The sequence below is a fragment of the Balaenoptera borealis genome (genome assembly GCF_965194805.1).
Source record: "Balaenoptera borealis genome assembly, chromosome: 2".
NCBI classification, from domain to species: Eukaryota; Metazoa; Chordata; class Mammalia; order Artiodactyla; family Balaenopteridae; genus Balaenoptera; species Balaenoptera borealis.
The window spans coordinates 176,434,849-176,453,640 of record NC_138867.1 but is presented as its reverse complement, the minus strand read 5'-3'; the positions used below and the strand labels follow the sequence as shown (position 1 = coordinate 176,453,640).

Genomic DNA, 18,792 nt, shown 5'->3' with positions numbered 1-18,792 from the left:
CCCCAACCTTGGACTGGAGAGAAGACACGGGTTGAGAGGTGAACTCTCCTGCCAAGAGCTACGGCGACCAAGTGGCGGAGCCTGGACCTGAGCTGGGTTCTTCTGATAGCAACTGGTCACTTGCGAGGGGAGGGGTGTCCTTGCTGACCCGGCTGTCACTCAGCTGCGAGCTACCCCCCTTTAAACTAAGGGACACCTTTTGGTTCCCCCTAGCATTTTCAGAGTGGGAGGAGAGACTTGGAGCCCTGCTTCATGGAGCAAAACACTCGCTTACCTAATAGTCCCTGGTACATAGTATTATCATAAGTATTATGATTATCCCAGTTTACAAATGACAAAAATGAACGTGAGAGGTGAAATAAATCAGGATTGGACCAAAACCCTTGTTCATTCGGGGTGGGATTGGAGGCTTCTGGTGACAGTTTCTGACTGCATTAAGGATTTTTTAGTCCACGACCCAGGTCTGAACGGGTCCAAAGGGGTTCTGAAGTTCCCCGACACGGATTTGAGGCGCCCCCACCACCACTGTTTAGCCCAGTCCAGTAGAAATTTAAAATGAGCCACAAATGCGAGTCACATATGTAATTTCAAATTTTCTAGTAGCCACATTAGAAAAATAAAGAGGTCAGAATTTTAGTGATATTTTTATTTAACTTCATATATCCAAGATATTATTCCAACGTATAATCAATGTAAGAAATTATTAATGAGATATCCCTCTTTTTTTGTACTAGGTTTTTAAAATCTTTTGTGTACTTTACACTTAAAGCACATCTCAATTTGGACTAGCGACATGCAGATTTAATCTATCTCCCTTAAGACAAATCCACAAGCCACTTAAAACTAGATTTCTGGTGGGTGGTGACAACACTGGGAGAGGAAGGAAACAGGTTTAATTTCTTGGGTCCTGTCTACACCCATGATTCTCTAACTTTAGAATCATGTGGAGGGTTTGGTCATTAAGTCTGGGATGGAGGCCAAGAATGTGTTTCTTACAAGTTCCCAAGTGATGCTGACGTTGCTCGTCCAGATACCACACTTTGAGAAATGCTAGCCTACATCGATCTCATGGCTCTCAAACTTGGCTCCATGTTAGAAGCACCTGGGGAGCTTTACTGATGCCAAGGCCTCTATCAGATTCTGATTTATTTGGCATAAGGGTGCCTCAGGTAATTTTAATATGCAAGAAAGTTCGAGAACCCAGGTCTACACTTAAGCAGTTCTGTCAATTCTACATACTTAATTCTTAGCTCCCCTGCCAGGGATTAAGAACAGGTTCTTGGCGTTTCTATTTTCCACTTTGGCAGTGCTGGCTCTTTCCTGCTTTTCTCTCCGTACCTCCCAGAGTCACGGTCAACCATGTGTTCAGTGTGCTGATGATGGGGTCAGGGGTGGGTCCTTGGGCTGAGCTACTGTTGGGGTGCAATGCTGTGTGACCTAGACCAGGGCATACAGAATTGGACAAATCCAGGAGTTTAAACAATGATTCTAAAAGTCTTTTCTGGGTCTCAGTGCACCTCTAAGAAGCTGATACACTAAAACCGCAGGATATACTGCACAGATGCAGTCTTACAGCTTATCTTGAATCCCATCCAGGGGAGCCTTGGACCCCTTGTCTTGGGACAGAGGGAAATTAAGGAGGGCTTGCCAACTGACAGCCATAAGCCCTACTGCAAACAGGTGTTCTTTGCTGTCCCCTCCTGCCCCCCACCAATTAAAGTTTTCTAAATAGTCACAAAGTTTGGTAGATTTCTCTTTTAAAGGCTGGGTTTCCAGTTGCTTTGGGGGTGTTTTTGTTTGTTTATTTTTTGTTTTTTATTTTTTTGGCTGCACCATGGGGCTTGTGGGATCTTGGTTCCCAGACCAGGGACTGAACACAGGCCTTGGGCAGTGAAAGCACAGAATCTTAACCACCGGACCACCAGGGAATTCCCTCCAGTTGCTTTTGGAAAGCAGAAACTTGACACCACTAAGCTCACTCATAGCACTGGTGATATGGAAGAACACCTACCTGCCTGTTGAAATGAGGCATTTGTTTTACAGCACACCCTGTCTCTCTCTTAATATCTGCCTAAGGTCTGTAGGCATGTGAGGTTTGCAATTGCTAGGCAGATTATAAATGGCCTTGCATGCCCTACTAAGGAGCTTGAACCAATACCACTCCTTTTTTTTTGTAGCCATTGTTTATGTCCCCAGGGCGGGAACAACCTCTTATCACCTCTGTCTAGCCAGCACCCTGCGCGGACATGTCGTTTGGCACCAATAAATGTTGACGAAATCTGGAAAGGGTGGGCATGAGTTCGTTTGTCCCAACGCCGCAGTTCGCGCCCGCGTCGCCAGGGGGCACTAGGACCCCGGCCGGGCAGGGGGAGATATGCGGCCCTGGAACAGGGAGATAGGGGACATTCTGCATTCCAGCCGGCGCCTCCGGCGACTTTCTCAAGCCTAGCTCCTCTCGCCGCGCTCCCCCCCCACCCCACCGCAGACGAAGAGGACCCAGAAGAAAACAGCCTGCACTGCCCAGAAAGAAGGGGCTTTATTGGGGAGTGGGGACAGCCGAGGAGGTGACCCCTATCTAACAGTCAAGGCCGGAAGGAGAGGATAGTTCCGTTTGCAGTTAGGTGGAGAAGAGCGGGGCAGTTTTACTGGCGGGGCTGTTGATGGTGGTGTTTCCCAGTTGGGACTAACAGTTTTATAGAAGATTCTGGTCAATTTCACAAAGTCAGGTTCGAGGAGGGGCTGATCGATTGCGTCTTTCCTGGCTCAGACCTGTAGCCCCTCTCCAGGCCTTCCGCCGATCCGGAGGGCACTCCTGGGCGCCCCTGCCTGGGTCCTCTGACGGGCATGTTACCTTCGTCCGGGGACCCCAGCCGGCTCGAACCTCAAGGCTTCCGCTCCTCCTGGAGAGAGGGGCCAGACCGAAGGCATGCCTCGGGGGCCCGCGCACCGCGAGTGGGGACACCCAGGCGCCGGGTGGGGCAGTTTGGGCCCCAGGACCACCGCCTCCTCGACACCCCTGGGCCACGTCCGGGACTTTGGGTCCTAGCGCAGAGTGACTTCCCAGGGGGTCCTTTCCCCAGCCCAGCGTTCTCGCACGCAGAGGGTTGGGGTGGGGGGGCAGCGACAAACGCCTGAGGCAGGAGGGGAAAGGGGTTCCCACCTGCTCCAGACCGTTCTCCGAAGCCTTTCTGCGGGGAGGCCAGATCACCGCCAGCTTTCCGTCGCCCCTGCTCGCTGCGGGGGAAGGGGCGCTCAGCCGAGATTGCCCCTCCTCTCACCAGCTGGAGGCGGCCAGGACGAAGGAGAGCGGCCGCGCCCCTTAAACACACACAGGCGTTCACCCCCCTCCTCCCCATGGAGGCCTCCATCATGAGGGAGGAGGGAGGAACCCGAGGGAGGAGGGAGGCAAACAAACCCAGGGTGGGGAGGTAGGAACCCGAAAATTCAGAGGGAGGATCCAGGTGTGCCAGAACCCAGGGAGGGTTCCCTGGAACCCGACAAAGACATCTGGAATCCTCCTCCCTTCCCCCACCACGAGCCTAGGGGGGGTGGATCTGGGAGTCCGACGGGGGGCGGGGGTGTGGAGCATAGGGATGGGCAGCCCAGAAGGGGTGAGTTGAGAGGGGCCCGAGGAGTCTGGGAGCCAGGATGGGGGACCCTGAGGATCAGAGGGCCACTGGAGTTGGGCAGTCGGTGAGAGAGGCTGGAGCCCTGGGAATTCCCAGCGTAGGGGCGCCAGTGGCTTACCAGTTAGGCTGGGCGCGGGCTCCTTGAACTCGGCGGTGCCGTAGACGCTGAGGCGCTGGCGCTGCAGTTCCCGCTCGCGCTCATTCACCTCGCGCACCTCCTGCTCCAGCAGCGATGGTGCGATGGGCGGCGGGGCGCGGGCCAGCACCGGGCACCGGCTCTGCACGACTGAACGTGGCCGGCCTCCGGGCTCAGGCAGCCGCTGCGGGTCCGCGCTGCCCTCCGCCGCCGGCGAGGAGCCGCACCCGCCAGCAGCCTCGAAGAAGCGCTTGAGCTCGCCCAGCGGCTGAGGCGGCTGCCGGGCGCGCTGCTTTGGGACCTCGGGGCGCGCTAGCGCCGCCTGCCGATGGGCCTCCCGCTCGATGTCTCGCTGCATCTGCGCGCCCGCCCGAGCGCGCTCCAAGGCGCGCGGGAGCGCGGAGCCGGGGCCCGGCAGGGTGAGCATCGGCCGCACACGCAGTTCGACGAGTTCGCGGCCCGCGCGACCTGGGCTCAGGCCCCGGCTCCGGCGCAGGCTCTCCTCGCGTTCGCAGCTGCGGCGGATTTCGCGCTCGATGGGCGTCTCCATGAGCGGCTCCTCTGGGGGCTGTTGTGGGGTCTCGGAGCGCAGTAGAAAACGCAGCTGGGGGGATTCCGAGTTTGACTCAGAGGAAGTTTCCGGACCTTGAGAGGCACACTGCTCCAAGAGCCCCGCGCCTCGCGCTTCACACGGTTCAGCGTCGTCGCTGCCTCGCCCAGGACTCTCAAAGCTCTCAGCTGCGGTCGGTCCAGGGCGCTCTGCCTCCTGCCCCGCTGATGGCCCGAGGACTTCTCTCTCTTGCTCGGGGGTCTGCGTGCCCTGGTCTGGGGAGGGCACGGGGACCTCGCCGCCTGGCCTGGGGACCTCGGTATCCTGCTCTGCGGCAGGCCCGGGAATTTCTCTGTCTAACCCGGGGGGCTCAGGGCCCCGAGCTTCGGACGACCCCAGGGCTCCGCTCTCCGGCCCGGGGGCCTCGGTGTCCAGGGTTGGGAGCAGCTCGGAAGCCTTAGCTCCCAGCGCTGGAGTTTTGATGCCCAGAGCTGGGACACACTGCCCTGCGCGGCACCTGTGGCTGCAGTCGCCGTCCGCGAGTTCCAAGGCGTAGCCTGCACCGGCCGCTTCTCTGACCCGCCCCTGGCCTCCAAGAACTGTCCCCGTGGGCAGGGCCGAGCAACGCCCCCTGCACCTGCAGGCAGGACTCCGGGCTCCGCCCTGGCCCCGCCCTCGAGATGGGGGCGCCTCAGCTGGGCGCTGGATTTCTTCCACTAGCACGCCTCAAGTCAGCTCACGGCATTGGCCCTTTTAGAAGAGGACGTCCCTAGACCTAGCCCGCTACCTGGGACGCCAGTCTGGGTGCAGTGTTCACTCAGGGGGCGCCACCCTGGAACCTTTTCGGCCTCACGTCCCCGGCATTGCCAGGAGGCTTGGCCCTAGCTGCACGCCTGGCTGGGCCTCTGAACAACTGTCCTCTGTTGGGTTGTCCCCCGAAGCCATCTTTCCGGGGCCTTGCCTGTCCCGCGCAACAGCAACGCCCACGGCCTCTGGGCTGTCCTTCCACCTTCCACCCCTGCAGTGCACAGCTCGGGCTGGAGGGGGCGCCAGGAACCGCCTCACCGCCCGCCCCAGTCTCCCTCTCAGTGCCTGGGTTCAGCAAGGTTCCGAGCGGTGAGCCAGCGCCCGCGCCAAGCCCAGAAGGCACTTCCCCTCACCCCCTCCAGGAAAAGTCTGCGAGGCGTCCACCGCCAAGTGCACTCCCAGATTGAGGGACGAGGGAGGGACGCACACACAGAACGCCCAGGGCTCAGCAGAGAGGCTGAGGTTTGAAAGGCGGTCACCTTGAGCCCAGGCGACTGGGAAGGCTCAGAGAGGTATCCAGGCTTGCGGGAGGAAGTAGCTCCCTGCAGCTGGGGCCAGATTGTAGCGTTCAAGGCCAGGATCGATGCCGGGAGCAGGCGACCTACCCCCAGGGACATTTTCCACTCTCTTCCCCTGGGCTCTCTCCAAAACGTGCCTCCACCCCCCACCATTTTGGGGTGACCAGTAAGAAAGATATAGTTACCTAAAGAAAGTGGGGCGGGGCTACACAGCCTCAGGAGCCCCAATAATCCCCCAACTCTCTGCCTACCCTGGTGACTCCCCTTTCTGTCCACCCTCCCACTCTACTTTCTCCTTGATCCCAATCTCAAGCTGCTACCCTCCTCCCTCTGACCATCTGACCTCCTTCCTCCCTCTGACTCTATTGACCCAATTGGAATCAGGCCCACCTGGGTTCCCGCCCACTCAGAACCTAAGTGTCAGCCCTCTCCAAGGCTCAGTTTCCTTGTCTGTAAAGTGGGGATAATAGTGCTTACTCCCTCGGGAGGTGATGAGGATGAAAACTATACTTCTGGAATGAGTTGTCTCTACAGTGGACTCTTTACTTTATCACCTCCTGTCCCTCTTCTAGCCATGCTTACTGGGCTCTTGGTTCCACCATGCCACTGAACCTTCTCTGTCCAAGGACCTCCGTGACCTCCATTTGCCAGACCTGATCACTGGCTCCTCCCTGATTCCCTCTCCATTAGCTCCTTGGTCTTGGAGGACACCATCCTCTCCTGATTTCCCTCCTACTTCCCAGGCACCCCTTCTCAGACTTCTGGTTCACCTGTTATCAATGGGCTTCCTTCCCCTCTGGCTTCCATTGGGTTTGGCCGATGGGAGAGACGTGAGTGAGGTCAGGATGTTTATCCCATGCCCCCTTCCTCCAAGCTTTTTTGGCTGTGTCCCTCCACAGCAGGTCGCAGCTCCACACAGCTCTCTCCCTCCAGGGCCATGGGGTGGTAACAGCTCCTGGCTGTTGCGAACCCAGGGTATGCACTATGCCTTGATTATTTCCTTCTATTGAGTTCTCATCAATTACTTGGTTTAAGTATACAATCTCTTTCCTGCCAACACTCAGACCTTGACAAACTCCAATCTCATGCTTTAAATACCATCTCTATGCTGATGTCTCCCAAATTTATATCTCTAGCTCTGACTTCTCCCCTGGGTTTTGGACTCATATCCAACAGTCCCTAGTCTAATAGATATGCCAAAATGAACACTTTAGAAACTGAACTCTAGGTTTCCCCCAACTCTACTCCTCTCTACTATGTATAGCAACTCACTCATTCTGTTTTTCATGCCCAAAATGTAGAAGTCAGACTCAATTTCTCTTTTTCCCTCAGCCCCTGCCCCAATCCATTCATATATTGGATTGCTGTTTGCTCTGCCTCCAAAATATATTCTGAATTCGTCCACTTCTCGCCACTCTTGTCCCAGACATTCACTGTCCTTCAGTGACTCCCCACCAAACTTAGAAGAAAAATCCAAATTCCCTACCCTGGCTCAGAAGGCCCTTCCCACTTCTCAGATCTCATCTCCTGACATCTCCCTTGATCACTCCTCCATCCCAGCCTTCATGCTTTCCTCAAACCCCCAGCTGCATTCCCACCCCCAGGGCCTTTGCACTTGCCTTTCCCTCTGCTTGGAATGACTCATCACATGGTTGGCTTCTGCTATTCAGGTCTTGGTTCTTCAGAGAAGTGGTCTGTGATCACCCAGCCTACATCAAACACAGCTCTTCTTTAACCCTATCCCTGTTATTTTCTGTAACTCACCCAATACTGCAGCTATCATCATTTACATTTATTTCTTCCTTTATTTGTATATTATCTGTCTCCCCCTACCCCAGGCTGGAAAGTGAGCTGCATTACAGCATTTTCTGTTTGTCATGCTCACCCAACTCCCCCATGCCTGAAACAGTGCCTGACACATAACACTTGTTTAAGAATGTTCCCAATGCTGGGAACAAAGAGATAAACCAGACTTGGAAGTTGCAGTTGAGCTTGGGAGACAGACACAATTATAAACAGAACAATCTTGCCTCAACGTGGAACACAGGACAAGGGTACAAAGGGAAGCCTATATATTATACATCCAAATAGTTAACAGTTATAAAATCAAACTACAAGCAATTAAGTAAAATATATTCTCTCCTCCAAAAGGTGGGAACAACCTAAATGTCCATCAACAGATGAATGGATAAACAAAATATGATACATCCATACAATGGAATATTATTCAGCCATAGAAAGGAATGAAGCACTGACACATGCTACAGTATTGATGAACCTTGAAAACATTATGCTCAGTGAAAGAAGCCAGACACAAAAGGCCACATACTGTATGATCCCATTGATAGAAAATGTCCAAAATAGGTAAATCTATAGAGACAGATGCAGATCGGTGGTTGCCAGGGGCTGGGGGGAGGGGGAATGGGGAGTGACTGCTTAATGGGTACAGGATTTCCTTCTGGGGTGATGAAAAGGTTCTGGAACAAGATAGTGGCAAAAGTTGTGCAACACTGTGAATGTACTAAATGCCACCAATGGTAAATTTTGTTGCGTGTATTTTACCGCAATTAAAAACTAACTTTTCAGGCTTCCCTGGTGGCGCAGTGGTTGAGAATCTGCCTGCTAATGCAGGGGACATGGGTTCGAGCCCTGGTCTGGGAAGATCCCACATGCCGCGGAGCAACTAGGCCCGTGAGCCACAACTACTGAGCCTGCGCGTCTGGAGCTTGTGCTCCACAACAAGAGAGGCCGCGATAGTGAGAGGCCCGCGCACCGCGATGAAGAGTGGCCCCCGCTTGCCGCAACTAGAGAAAGCCCTCGCACAGAAACGAAGACCCAACATAGCAATCAATCAATCAATCAATCAATCAATTTTTTAAAAAAAAAACCAAAAACTAATTTTTAAAAATATGTTCTCTCAGGGGAATTTCCTGGCGGTCCAGTAGTTAGGACTCGGCCCTTTCACTGCCGAGGCTCAGGTTCAATCCCTGGTCGGGAAATAGATCCTGCAAGCTGTGTGGCGCTGCATATATATATATATATATATATATATAATGTATATTTCCCTCTTCCTATCATGGCAAATATACTTGTAGAATGACCTAGAAGGCCAGGTTCAATTGAAAATATTTTGAATCCCTAGGAGTTTTGTACTTGAATGTGGGACACAGGAAAACCCCAGCCCTCAGTCTGGCCCCTTTTGCTTCCCACCCCCAACTGTCCTACACAGCGAGGAGCCTTGTGCATGCACCTAGGGAACCCATCCCACATGCCCATGCTCTTTCCTCACCCCACAGCTGCCCTTGGCCACTTCTTGGCCACCCTGCGTAGGATCTAGAGCAGGGAGGGACGATTTAGCTGGGTACGTTCCCTTTGCCCCGTGGGGAGCAGGCCCTCTAACGCAAGGGGCCCAGGGGACTTCCCTGGCGGTCGAGTGGTTAAGACTCCACGCTTCCATGCAGGGGGTTTGATCCCTGGTCGGGGAACTAAGATCCTGCATGCGGTGCAGTGTGGCCACAAAAAATAAAAAATAAAAATAAATGAATTAAAAATGTTTAAAAATAAATAAGTAAAGCAAAGGACCCAGGACAAGGGCTCTTCTCATTGAGGTTTATGTCAGAATTGCACAGTGTGACCAGGGCTGTGATGAGGGAAGCACTGGGGGCTGCAGAAGACCAGCCTGGAGAGTAGAAATGATTTCCCCAAGAGGGTGGTTGGATGAAACATATAATCAGCTGAGAAAAGGGGTGCTGGCCCTTTAAGAATGGGATGTGGGGTAGAATAGGGACCCTCAAGATTTGGGTAGGAAGCTCTCTAGACCTTTCCCATCACCACACTCCCCCAATAGTTATCACATCTAAGGGGTGTCCAGGGTCCTGGAGGCTGTTTGATCTAATTCTCTTATTCTCCAAAAGGGGAAACTGAAGCCTAGAAACCTAGGGGAAGTTGCCCAGAGTTGTCCAGAGTCCAGACTTTCTGGTTCCCATGGGGCACAGGCTCTGGTCTCCAGAATCCTCTAGCTGGATCAGCCCTTCCTCCTCGCCCCAGAACCAGGGTCCAAGAAGGGAGGGCAGTTAGCGTGTAAAAGTATCCCTGGTGTGGTGTGCAACAGTACTCAAAGGTGGGCGACCCTTGGTGGGCAACTGGACTAGAAATGTCTAGGGGGGCAAGTGGAGGTGCCACTGTCTGAGGGGGTCAGGGACTCCCAACTCCCGTCCACCCGCTAGACCACACATGTGAGAGTGTGTTTGCCAGGAGGCAGCTGAGTGCAGCAACGAGGCCACTGGCTGGTAAATAATTGATCAGGACAGCTGATAGTACCTCCCCAGAACTGCCCGCCAGCCCCCAGCCCCCCTCGCCCCGGCCCATGCGTCTCCCGCCTCCTGGCCCAAACCAGCTGGACCAGCTCTCCCAGTGCCCGCCTGCAGCCGCCCCCCCCCACTTCCGACAGCCAAGTCACAGCCTCCAGGGCACCTTTCGGCAAGCGGGTGGTGGGTCCTGGACTCAGAGACCAGAACGTGGGCTTCTGGGCAGAGATGGCCCTGCAAAGCCAGGTGTGGTCTCCGGCCACACCCATGTAAGTGTCTGGGGTCAGGGGGGCCAGTGGGCAGGGCCTGGGAGGGGTTCATGGAAGACATTGGCCTTTCCACGGAGCAGGGGAGGTGAGAGCTCCAGCTAGCCTCTCCTAAGGGGGCCAGGGAGAGTGAAGGGCGGCCGGCAGCCAACCCCCCCAGGCTCTTCAATGCCCCCCTCCCCAGAAAGTTGGGTGGGAGGTGTGAACCCTCACCCCCTTCTTTTTTGGGGATTTTCCGCTGGCAGGCCCAAGCCCAAAGTCCAGCCTGGGGGGTGGGGCTATTACTTGGGTGAGGGGCAGGGAATGTCAGGGTCTCTCACTCCTATGTTTTGCCTCTAGAATCATCCCTCAGTGTCCAGGGTGGGAGGAAATGCTTGAGATCCAACAGGAAAAAGTTAGCAGCTCCCAAACTGGGAAAGAGAATGGCAAAATGGAAATGATCACCTGCTTAATGAAATGACCACCAACTGTTCCTGGTGGGGCAAAAAGCCACCACCGTGAATGTTCTTCTTGTAGAGTTAGAGATAAGCAACATCTAACGAAATGTGCAGATTATTTTAATATTCGAGGTGTGAGGGCTTTTTAAAGTAAGAGGGTGGAGGGGCTCCAGAGGTTTGTAAAGAGTTCTGGAAAAGGGGCTCCCCCCAGGGACCCCAATTTGGTTCTTCACTCTTTTGGGTTCCCCGTTGCATTATTCACCAACTACAAACCTGGTTGCCTAGCAATGGGAATCCGATCCTCCCCCCAGCAAGGAAGAGGCAGGGAGATTACATCTTGGGGGTGGGAGAGCAGAGGGGGGGACTTTAGCCTTCCCCCCAGGGGCAAACTTATTAACAGGGGGTCTGAGCTTCCTTTGGGATACCTTGTAAAGCATGACTTCAGCATCCTGCCCCAACTGGAATTGGGGACACCCCAGACTGATCTCTTGTCTCGTGGCCGTCAAGAGGAGGATGCCTAGACTTCCCTCTTCCCCACAGTGTTCCCAGTATTTGGGATCTGAGAGCCTTGAGTTTCAATCCTGACTCAGGGACATGAGACAAGTCTTTTTGCCACTTCTTGGAGCCTCAGTATTCTCATCTGTCAAATGGGGACAGTACTACTATGGATACTTACCTTCTAAGATGGTGGAGAGGGTTAAATAAGTTACTGTGAGTAAAGCATTTAACAGTGCCTGGCACGTGGTGTGCACTGGCTAATGGTTGGCTGATTTTCTTCTCAGTTGGAATGCCAACTCAGCAAAAAGTTGACTACAGTGTCTCAAGATCAGGGCAGGGAGGGGGAGGGGGAGGTGGCTGTGGGAGCCTAGCGAAAGTCCCATAGAGCACTTAGAGTGCTATAAATAGTAAGTGCTAAATGTGAACTCACTATTATACCTTCATGGTGAGGCCAGAGAAAATCTGGGAAGGCCCCACCAGAGTTTGGGCAATGAGGTTAGCTAGTGCTCAACTTAATAAATGTTTGAGGGCTTGCTCTGTGCCCACCCTGGGCTAAGTGTCAGGGCCAACAGGCAGACAGTTACATCCTTCTAGATATTGGCCTGTGAAGCACCTGCACATAGTCAGTGCTCAATGCATGTCTCTGATGATAGGCTGATGTAATGATGACTGTCCCTGAAGTGTCCTGCAATACCAGTCAGCCTCCAGCTTCCAGGGGGAGCCCAAATGGACTAGGGGTGGCCCTGGAGGCTGGGAATTGGGGATCCTGGGGTGCTTTGAGGAGGACAACGATGGGGGTAATCTCAGGTTAAACCTTAAACGGTGAGTCACCCTCCCCCTCCTCCCAGTTCAGAGTCCAGCACTAGGCAGTGTGACCTGGTGACCCTTGCCCCCAGGGATGGTGGCTTGCAGGTGGAGGAGGCAACTCCGGAGTTACCATGGCAATGGCATGTGTCCATGTGGGATGGACACTTTTCTCCCCAGACTCCCTCACCCCCCAGCGCTTAAGGGATGCTGAGTAGGAGCCAAGGTCCAGAAAGGGTGTGGAAATGGAAAAAGACACAGAGCATGTTCGGGTTTGGTGGGATTCGAGAGTTTCTGGGAATGGCTATTACAATTAATCAAAAACATTATTAGTCATGGGAATTATTTAATTTTTTTTTTTTTTTTTCTTTCTGGCTGTGCTACACAGCTTGTGGGATCTTAGTTCCCCGACCAGGGATTGAACCTGGGCCCTCGGCAGTGAGAGCATGGAATCCTAACCACCGGACCGCCAGGGAATTCCCTAAAATTATTATTAATAATAAACTATGCTACTGTTTTGGGAGCACTATGTCCTAAGTTTTTTCCTGCATGGATACTTCCTTGCAAGGCCATCTCTCTCTGCAAGGTGAGGGTCAAGCTATCCCGGTCCATTTTACAGATGGGGAAACTGAGGCTCAGAGAGGTGTTGTCAAGCCTAGGAAGGGATTTAGCTCAGTCTGTCATGGTCTCTGCTCTCTTCCCCTCACAGAACCCCTGCCCTCTGCCCCGACTCCTCCCAGGTGCAAAGGGGAAATAGAGGAAAGTGCTGGGTTTTGGTTGGTTTCCAAGCAGCTCAGGGATCTTGGCTCAGAGAAGGGTATTCGAGAGGCGAGCCTGCTGAGGTGTGGGCCCCTGGGAGACCCCTTTGGCAGCCCCTCCCTCTCCCTGCAGGCCCATGGCAGAGAGCTCCCTCTACCGGCAGCGGCTAGAGGTCATCGCGGTAAGTGAAGCCCTACCAGTGCGGTCAGCCTGGAGCCCTGGGCAACCCTAGCCTTGCCCCAAGCCCTTTCCTCTCCCCCCTCCTATCACAGGGAGCAGGCCTAGGACTCTGAAGGTGCGGGGAGCACCCTCAGCTCCAGCCTTTCTCGGGGCGCCCCACCTAAATCCTCAGGCCCCTCCGCTCCCCAGTTCCTCTGATCACTGACACCCCTAGAATGGAGAGCTGCGAACTCCGCACTCTCGAAATCTATAGCATCCGATGCTCCATTCTTGAACCCCAGTCTCCAAGATACCCCATGTCTGAACCCCATCTCTCAGACCCCCGTATCTGGACCTCATCTCTCTGAACTCCCATATTTAAATCTCCATCTCTGTGGACCACATCTCTCTGAACTCCCCATCTCACTAACCCCCATCTCTCTGGACCCCTTCTCTACATCCTAGTCTCGCTGGATCCCCATGACTGCACCTCCATTTCCGACCCCCCCATCTCACTAGCCCCCTCCCTTTGATCCTCATATCTGGACCCCCATCCCTCTGAATCCCGTCCCTCTTAACCCCATATCTCAGACACCTCCCACCCCCGGATTCCCATTCCAAGGCCCTCCCATCCACAGACCCCAGTTCCGCGCGGGCGAGGCCTCTGCAGCATCCCGGGCGCGGCCGGCCCCGCCCCCGCCGGCCCCGCCCCCACCCGCTGCTGAGTCAGGGCCTCCGCAGCCCCCTCCCGGCCCGGGGCCCAGACTTGTGTTCCGTCCCCGGCGCGGCTTGCAGTCCCGGGAGTCCCGGGAGCCCCGGGAGCCCCCGGGAGCCCGGCGGAGGAGGGAGGGAGGAAGGAGGGAAGGCGGCCCCGCCCGGCCCCACCCGGCCCGCGGGCAGCTCCGGGTCCTCTGTGCGCAGGAGAAGCGGCGGCTGCAGGAGGAGATCCGCGCCGCGCGCCGGGAGCTGGAGGAGGAGAAACTCCGTGTGGAGCGGCTCAAGGTTGGGGGCGGGCAGGGGCGCCTGCTTAGCCCGGGCAACGAAGTGGGGGTGTCTGTGAGAGTCAGTTCTGGGAACCAAAGGAAGATCTGTCTAAACATGGGAGGCGGCATTGGTTCCAGCTTTGGGGGCGGGCGTCTTCCCCAGCTTGGGAGAGTGGGTGGTTGTGATGGGGACATTTGTTCCACCTTTGGGAAGAGTATGGGGACAATGGAGGTGTTTGTTCCGCTTTGGGGTAGGGAGGGGCTAATAGGGACATTGATTTCACCTTTGGGGGTGTCTGTCCCATTCTGGAAAGGTTGGGGAGATTGATGGGTGTTTTTTTTTCCAGCGTGGGAAAGCTATGGGTTGGTAACGGGGTGTCTGCCCCACCTGGCATTGTTGGGGCACGTATCCCAGCCTGAGGGAGAAATGTCTGTCCCATCTGGGTGGTTGTAGGGCAACAAGAAATCGGCCCAGGGTGGGACGTCCAGAGGGGGGCGCTACATGAGGTGGGGTAGTCCATGTGCCCCTTGCCATGCCCAGAGGAAGTCTCTCCGCGAACGCTGGCTAATGGACGGGGCAGCTGAAGAGCCAGAGCGGCCCCAGGACCCCACCTCACAGGACCCGCACTCACCTGAGGACCAGGCTCAGGCCCGCATCCGGAACCTGGAAGGCAGCTTGTTCACGTGAGTAGGGCCCCTGCCTGACAGCTTTGCCCCAGCCTGACTAGGCCAGGCCCCTCAGCCCACTCCAGTTGACACTTTGGTTGGGGTTGGTCCATAAGCCTGGGGTCCAGGCTCCCAGCAGCCCCTTCTCTTCCCCAGACTCCAATCCCAGCTGCAGCTGTTACAAAGTGCGTCCACAGGTGCCCAGCACAAGCCCGCAGGCAGGCCCACCTGGCGCCGACAGGTGAGGAGCTAGGGGAGCAGGCGGTGGGAGGAAGGGGTGTGGCAAGCAGACCCCAAAGCAGGACCTCTCCGAGCACAGTTTAGATTCTGGGTCCTCTGCTCTGTGGTCTTGGGCAAGTCGCTTTCCTTGCCCAAGCCTCAGTTTCCCCATCTCTAAAATGAGCATAACAACAGCACACACCTGGAAGAGGTGTGAGAGAGGGTCGGTGAGATCACAGCTCAGTACTCGGAACAGGCCCAAGGGACCGTTTTGATATATGGTTGCCAATATGACCTGAATGAGGAAAGCAGTCAGCAAATGTGGGGAAGTGTTCATGGAATTCACTCTCAAAGGTGGAGAAGGGTCACTGTGAGATGCTCTCATGATTTGGGGCATCTGCATGGCTTTTGGAGTTTTGGGTTTTGTTTTGGTAATGCCTCTATTAAGATACAACGCAGGCCATACAACATACAGGTTTTTGAAAACCAAGACAACTTCACATTAAAATCTGGCTCTCTGGGTTGTCCTTGAAGTCCAAAGATCCAGTAACATTTGCACCTGGCCACAGTGAGGTGTGGGTTTTCCAGAGTCCCCACATCTCCCTGATGCTTTACCTTGGATCCCAGGTGCCTGTCTCAGGACAAAAGGGGAGAGGAGACCTTTAATTGGGATAGGAAGCACTTGTTGGGTTTTTAGTCTAAGCCGGGAATTCCCTGGTAGAGATGCGCAAGGCATGATTCCTGGCCCAAGAGAGCTCACGGTCCAGATGAGGAGATGGGGTGCAAAGAGTGTGAGGGGGGAGCCCAGGATATAGGGGAAGCTCATAAGAAGCACCTGAGTGAGGTTGGGGGCTCAGGGACGGCTTCCTGGAGGCAGTGACATCTATGCTGAATCTGGAAGGGAATCAGGAATACAGGCAGAGGAAACAGCCTGGGCAAAGGCCTAGAGGCTGGAAAGAGGAGGGTAGGATAGGAGATCTGTGGGGTTTGGCATAGGTGGCCTGCAGGGCTGTCCTCAGCTCCCCTCCCTTGGGCTCATCTTTCCCTTGATCCCTTCCTCACTCCACTCTAGCCACCCTGACCCTCTGTTCTATTCCTTGAACTTGCCTAACTCACTGTAGCCTCAGGGCCTTTGCATTTGCTGTCCCCTCCGCCTGGAATGCCCTTTCCCACCTCTTGACTCAAGGCTGGCTCTTCTCACCTTTCAGGCCTTTGTTCAATGTCACCTCCTCCAAGAGGCCCTCCTGCATCTTATACCTAAAAGAGGCACCCCATCACCTCCCAGGCATTCCCCAGCCCCTTATCCTGCTTTTCTTTTCTTTTCTTTTTTTCCTATCATAGCCCTTCTCACTCCCTGAATTACAGATTTGTGTTTTATGTTTATTACCTGCTTCCTCCCACTGGAATGTAAGTTCCAATAGCAAAAGGCTTAAGTGTCCCTTAAGTAACCTCAGTAGCTGGCAGAGTAGGTCCCCAATACAGAGAGATTGGCTGCATGGCTACAATATTGATTGGGCACCTACTGTGTGCAACGCAATGGAGCAGAGGGAGATAGGACAGGTGAGGAAGGCTGAGGTACAATAGAGGGTTTGGTCCTGAAGGTAATGGGGAGCCACCGATGGTGTTTGAGCAGGGGAGAGGTACTGGCATGCAGGAGGCTGGAAGTGGAGATGTGGGCTGGCCTGACCTTGTTTCTGCCATCCCTGCAGGGTCACCGTCCTCTATCCCAGCCCACCGTGGAGGCAGGTCCTGCAGGTGGGTGTTTTGAGGTCTGGGGGTCGCAAGAGGAAGGGCCTGAATCTCACTCTGTTGCCCCATCTCTCCTTCCCCCTTCTCCTCTGACGCCCCCAGGCCAGACTGATCTAAACAAGAGAGCCTCCATACCAGCCGGACCAGTGGGCACATACCCAGAGTCCCCCTCTAAGTCTGGAGACGAGGCTGTCGGGGCTCCACCAGCCCCAAGGAGGATCCCTGGGGCAGCAGGGCCCTCCTCAGAAGCCAATGGCCCCTGCCCTGGATCCAGCCCCCCTCCGGAGCAGGAGCCGAGTCAGGGAGGGGCAGCATCTGATGGGGGAGTGAATGAGGCCAAAGGAGGAGGCATGGTGAAGGTGGTGTGGGAGGGGCTAAGGGCCACGGAGGACTGTACCGCGGGGGCCACAGGCCCGGAGCTGGAGGCTAAGGTGGAGGAGATGGTCATGGAGGCCATCGGGGACAGACAGGAAGCCGGACGCCCAGAGCTCCCTTCGTGGGTCAGGGAGGACAGGGGTATCGTGGAGGTGGTCTGGGAAGGGGTGGGAGGCACAGAGGGCAGCGACTCAGAGGCCATGGGGGAGGCGGGCAGAGGCCTGGAGGCTGCACAGACCAGCTCACTGAGGCTCCAGGAGGGACCGGGGGGAGCAGCTTCTGGGGAAGGGGAAGGTGCCCCCAGGGGCAGCCCTGATGGTGATGGGCAGGGGGGCTTTGGAGGAGCGGAGGGGTCCTTCATTTGGGTGGAGAGAGTGACCCTCAGTGAGGAGTGGGAAGAGCTGGTGGTGGAGGGGGTGGAAGGGCCAAAGGCACTGGGAAGGGAGGGAAAGGATGAGAGTCCACCCGGGGCAGGCGGCAGAGGCGGGGAGGAAACGTGGGAGGTGGAGAGGAGGTGGGCAGAGGAATCAGCGGGGAAGAGAGGAAGTGAGGGAAAGGCAGACGCGGAGCCAGAAGGAGCAGAGATGTCACTGGTGGTGGAGAGGAAAGGAAGCGAGGAATCCTTGGAGCCGGAGAGGAGAGGAGTCGAGGAAAAGGTGGAGACAGAGATGGGAGGAGGTGACAAACCACTGTCGGCAGAAAGAAAAGAAGTTGAAGGACCTCTGAGGGCAGAGAGGGAAAGAGGCGAGGAGCCGTTGGGAGTAGAGCAAAAAGGAGGTGAGGAAAAGTTAGAGGCAACTGAAGAACCATTGGTGACAGAAAGAAAAGAAGGTGAGGAATCACTGATGGTAGAGAGAATAGGAGGTGAGGAAGCATTGGAGGGAAAGGAAAAAGGAGATGAGGAATCACTGAAGGTAGAGAGAACGGGAGGTGAGCAGCCGTTGGAGGCAGAGGCAAAAGGAGGTGAGGAATCACTAAAGGTACAGAGAACGGGAGGTGAGCAGCCGTCGGAGGCAGAGACAAAAGGAGATGAGGAACCACTGAAGGTACAGAGAACGGGAGGTGAGCAGCCGTCGGAGGCAGAGGCAAAAGGAGATGAGGAACCACTGAAGGTACAGAGAACGGGAGGTGAGCAGCCGTCGGAGGCAGAGACAAAAGGAGATGAGGAATCACAGAAGGCAGAGAGAATGGCCGGTGAAGAGCCATTGCAGACAGAGAAGACTCAAGGGGTCGAGGAAGATCTGAGTCCAGAAGAGCAGAGAGAGTCAGGAGGAGGAAACGAATGTCAGGCAGAGGAAGTGAGTGAGGAAGTGGCCCCCCTGGGGGCCAAGGAGGAGCCAAGGCCGGAGGAAGAAGGACAGCAGCCCCAGGAGAAGCAGGAAGGCTTCCCAGAAGCAGAAGCAGTGAAGCCCCAAACCTCTGATGAGGGCCAGGACCCCTCTGGGGATGCCACCCCCCTCCTGGCAGAGACCCCAGCTCAGGAGCAGCCTGCTGAGTGCCAGCCACTGCTTCAGGTGGAGGAGCCCAGGGCCAACCCCAGTGCCCACACTGTGCCCACCTATGCGCCTGCCCGGCAGCCGGACCCATCTGCCCCTCCTGAGGGCGAAGAGGCGAGCGGCCCTAAGCAGAAGACGTGCCAGTGTTGTGCGGTTATGTGAGCCCACGCCCTCTACCCCGCTCCCAGCTCCTCTCACAGCTACCTCGGCCTCTTGGCATCAGCAGATGGTCCCAGGTGCAGACAGGGCACCACGGGACTGTTGATGGCACCTGGGAGCCAGCTGGTCCACATGTCCATCTCTACCTGGGCTTCCGGACCCCTTGCCCGCTGCCTGTGACCCTGGCCTCCTTCTGTGACAAAGCCTTTATACTTGAAAATAAAATGTTGAGCATTTGGACAGTGTGAGTGTGTGTGTTGTTGGCACAGAGCCAC

The 18,792-nt window shown here is 55.5% G+C and overlaps 2 protein-coding genes across 4 annotated transcripts; one reads left to right on the top strand and one right to left on the bottom strand.

Annotated features, from left to right (window-relative positions):
* Positions 1–2,517: 2,517 nt before the first annotated feature.
* Positions 2,518–5,020, bottom strand: MISP3 (MISP family member 3). 3 transcript variants are annotated; one of them, XR_014241293.1, is made up of 3 exons: positions 3,748–5,020; positions 3,161–3,281; positions 2,518–2,900 (listed from the first exon to the last, which is right to left on the bottom strand). XR_014241293.1 is itself a non-coding variant. In XM_082379981.1 (3 exons), the coding sequence occupies exons 1-3, from the start codon at positions 4,313–4,315 to the stop codon at positions 2,883–2,885; spliced, it is 660 nt and encodes a 219-aa protein (XP_082236107.1). In that variant the 5' UTR covers positions 4,316–4,998; the 3' UTR covers positions 2,518–2,882. The 3 variants fall into 3 exon arrangements, 1 of the variants encoding a protein (XP_082236107.1); XR_014241294.1 differs by having other exon boundaries at positions 3,161–3,318; positions 3,748–5,018; XM_082379981.1 differs by having other exon boundaries at positions 3,161–3,234; positions 3,748–4,998.
* Positions 5,021–10,066: 5,046 nt separating this feature from the next.
* Positions 10,067–18,757, top strand: PALM3 (paralemmin 3). The gene is made up of 7 exons (XM_082381927.1): positions 10,067–10,216; positions 12,844–12,892; positions 13,792–13,872; positions 14,395–14,537; positions 14,676–14,760; positions 16,448–16,493; positions 16,590–18,757. Exons 1-7 carry the CDS (start codon positions 10,176–10,178, stop codon positions 18,518–18,520), a joined length of 2,376 nt encoding a protein of 791 aa, XP_082238053.1. The 5' UTR covers positions 10,067–10,175; the 3' UTR covers positions 18,521–18,757.
* Positions 18,758–18,792: the final 35 nt, after the last annotated feature.

What these genes read in the sequence shown, in the direction of transcription:
- MISP3 (XM_082379981.1), bottom strand. Translation starts at nt 4,315, where the DNA reads ATGGAGACGCCCATCGAGCGCGAAATCCGCCGCAGCTGCGAACGCGAG. An exon ending in GCCCGCGCCCAGCCTAACTG is followed by an intron (nt 3,235 to 3,747) that starts GTAAGCCACTGG and finishes CTTCCCCCGCAG; the next exon opens with CGAGCAGGGGCGACGGAAAG.
- PALM3 (XM_082381927.1), top strand. Translation starts at nt 10,176, where the DNA reads ATGGCCCTGCAAAGCCAGGTGTGGTCTCCGGCCACACCCAT. An exon ending in TGGTCTCCGGCCACACCCAT is followed by an intron (nt 10,217 to 12,843) that starts GTAAGTGTCTGG and finishes CTCTCCCTGCAG; the next exon opens with GCCCATGGCAGAGAGCTCCC. An exon ending in GGCCCACCTGGCGCCGACAG is followed by an intron (nt 14,761 to 16,447) that starts GTGAGGAGCTAG and finishes CCATCCCTGCAG; the next exon opens with GGTCACCGTCCTCTATCCCA.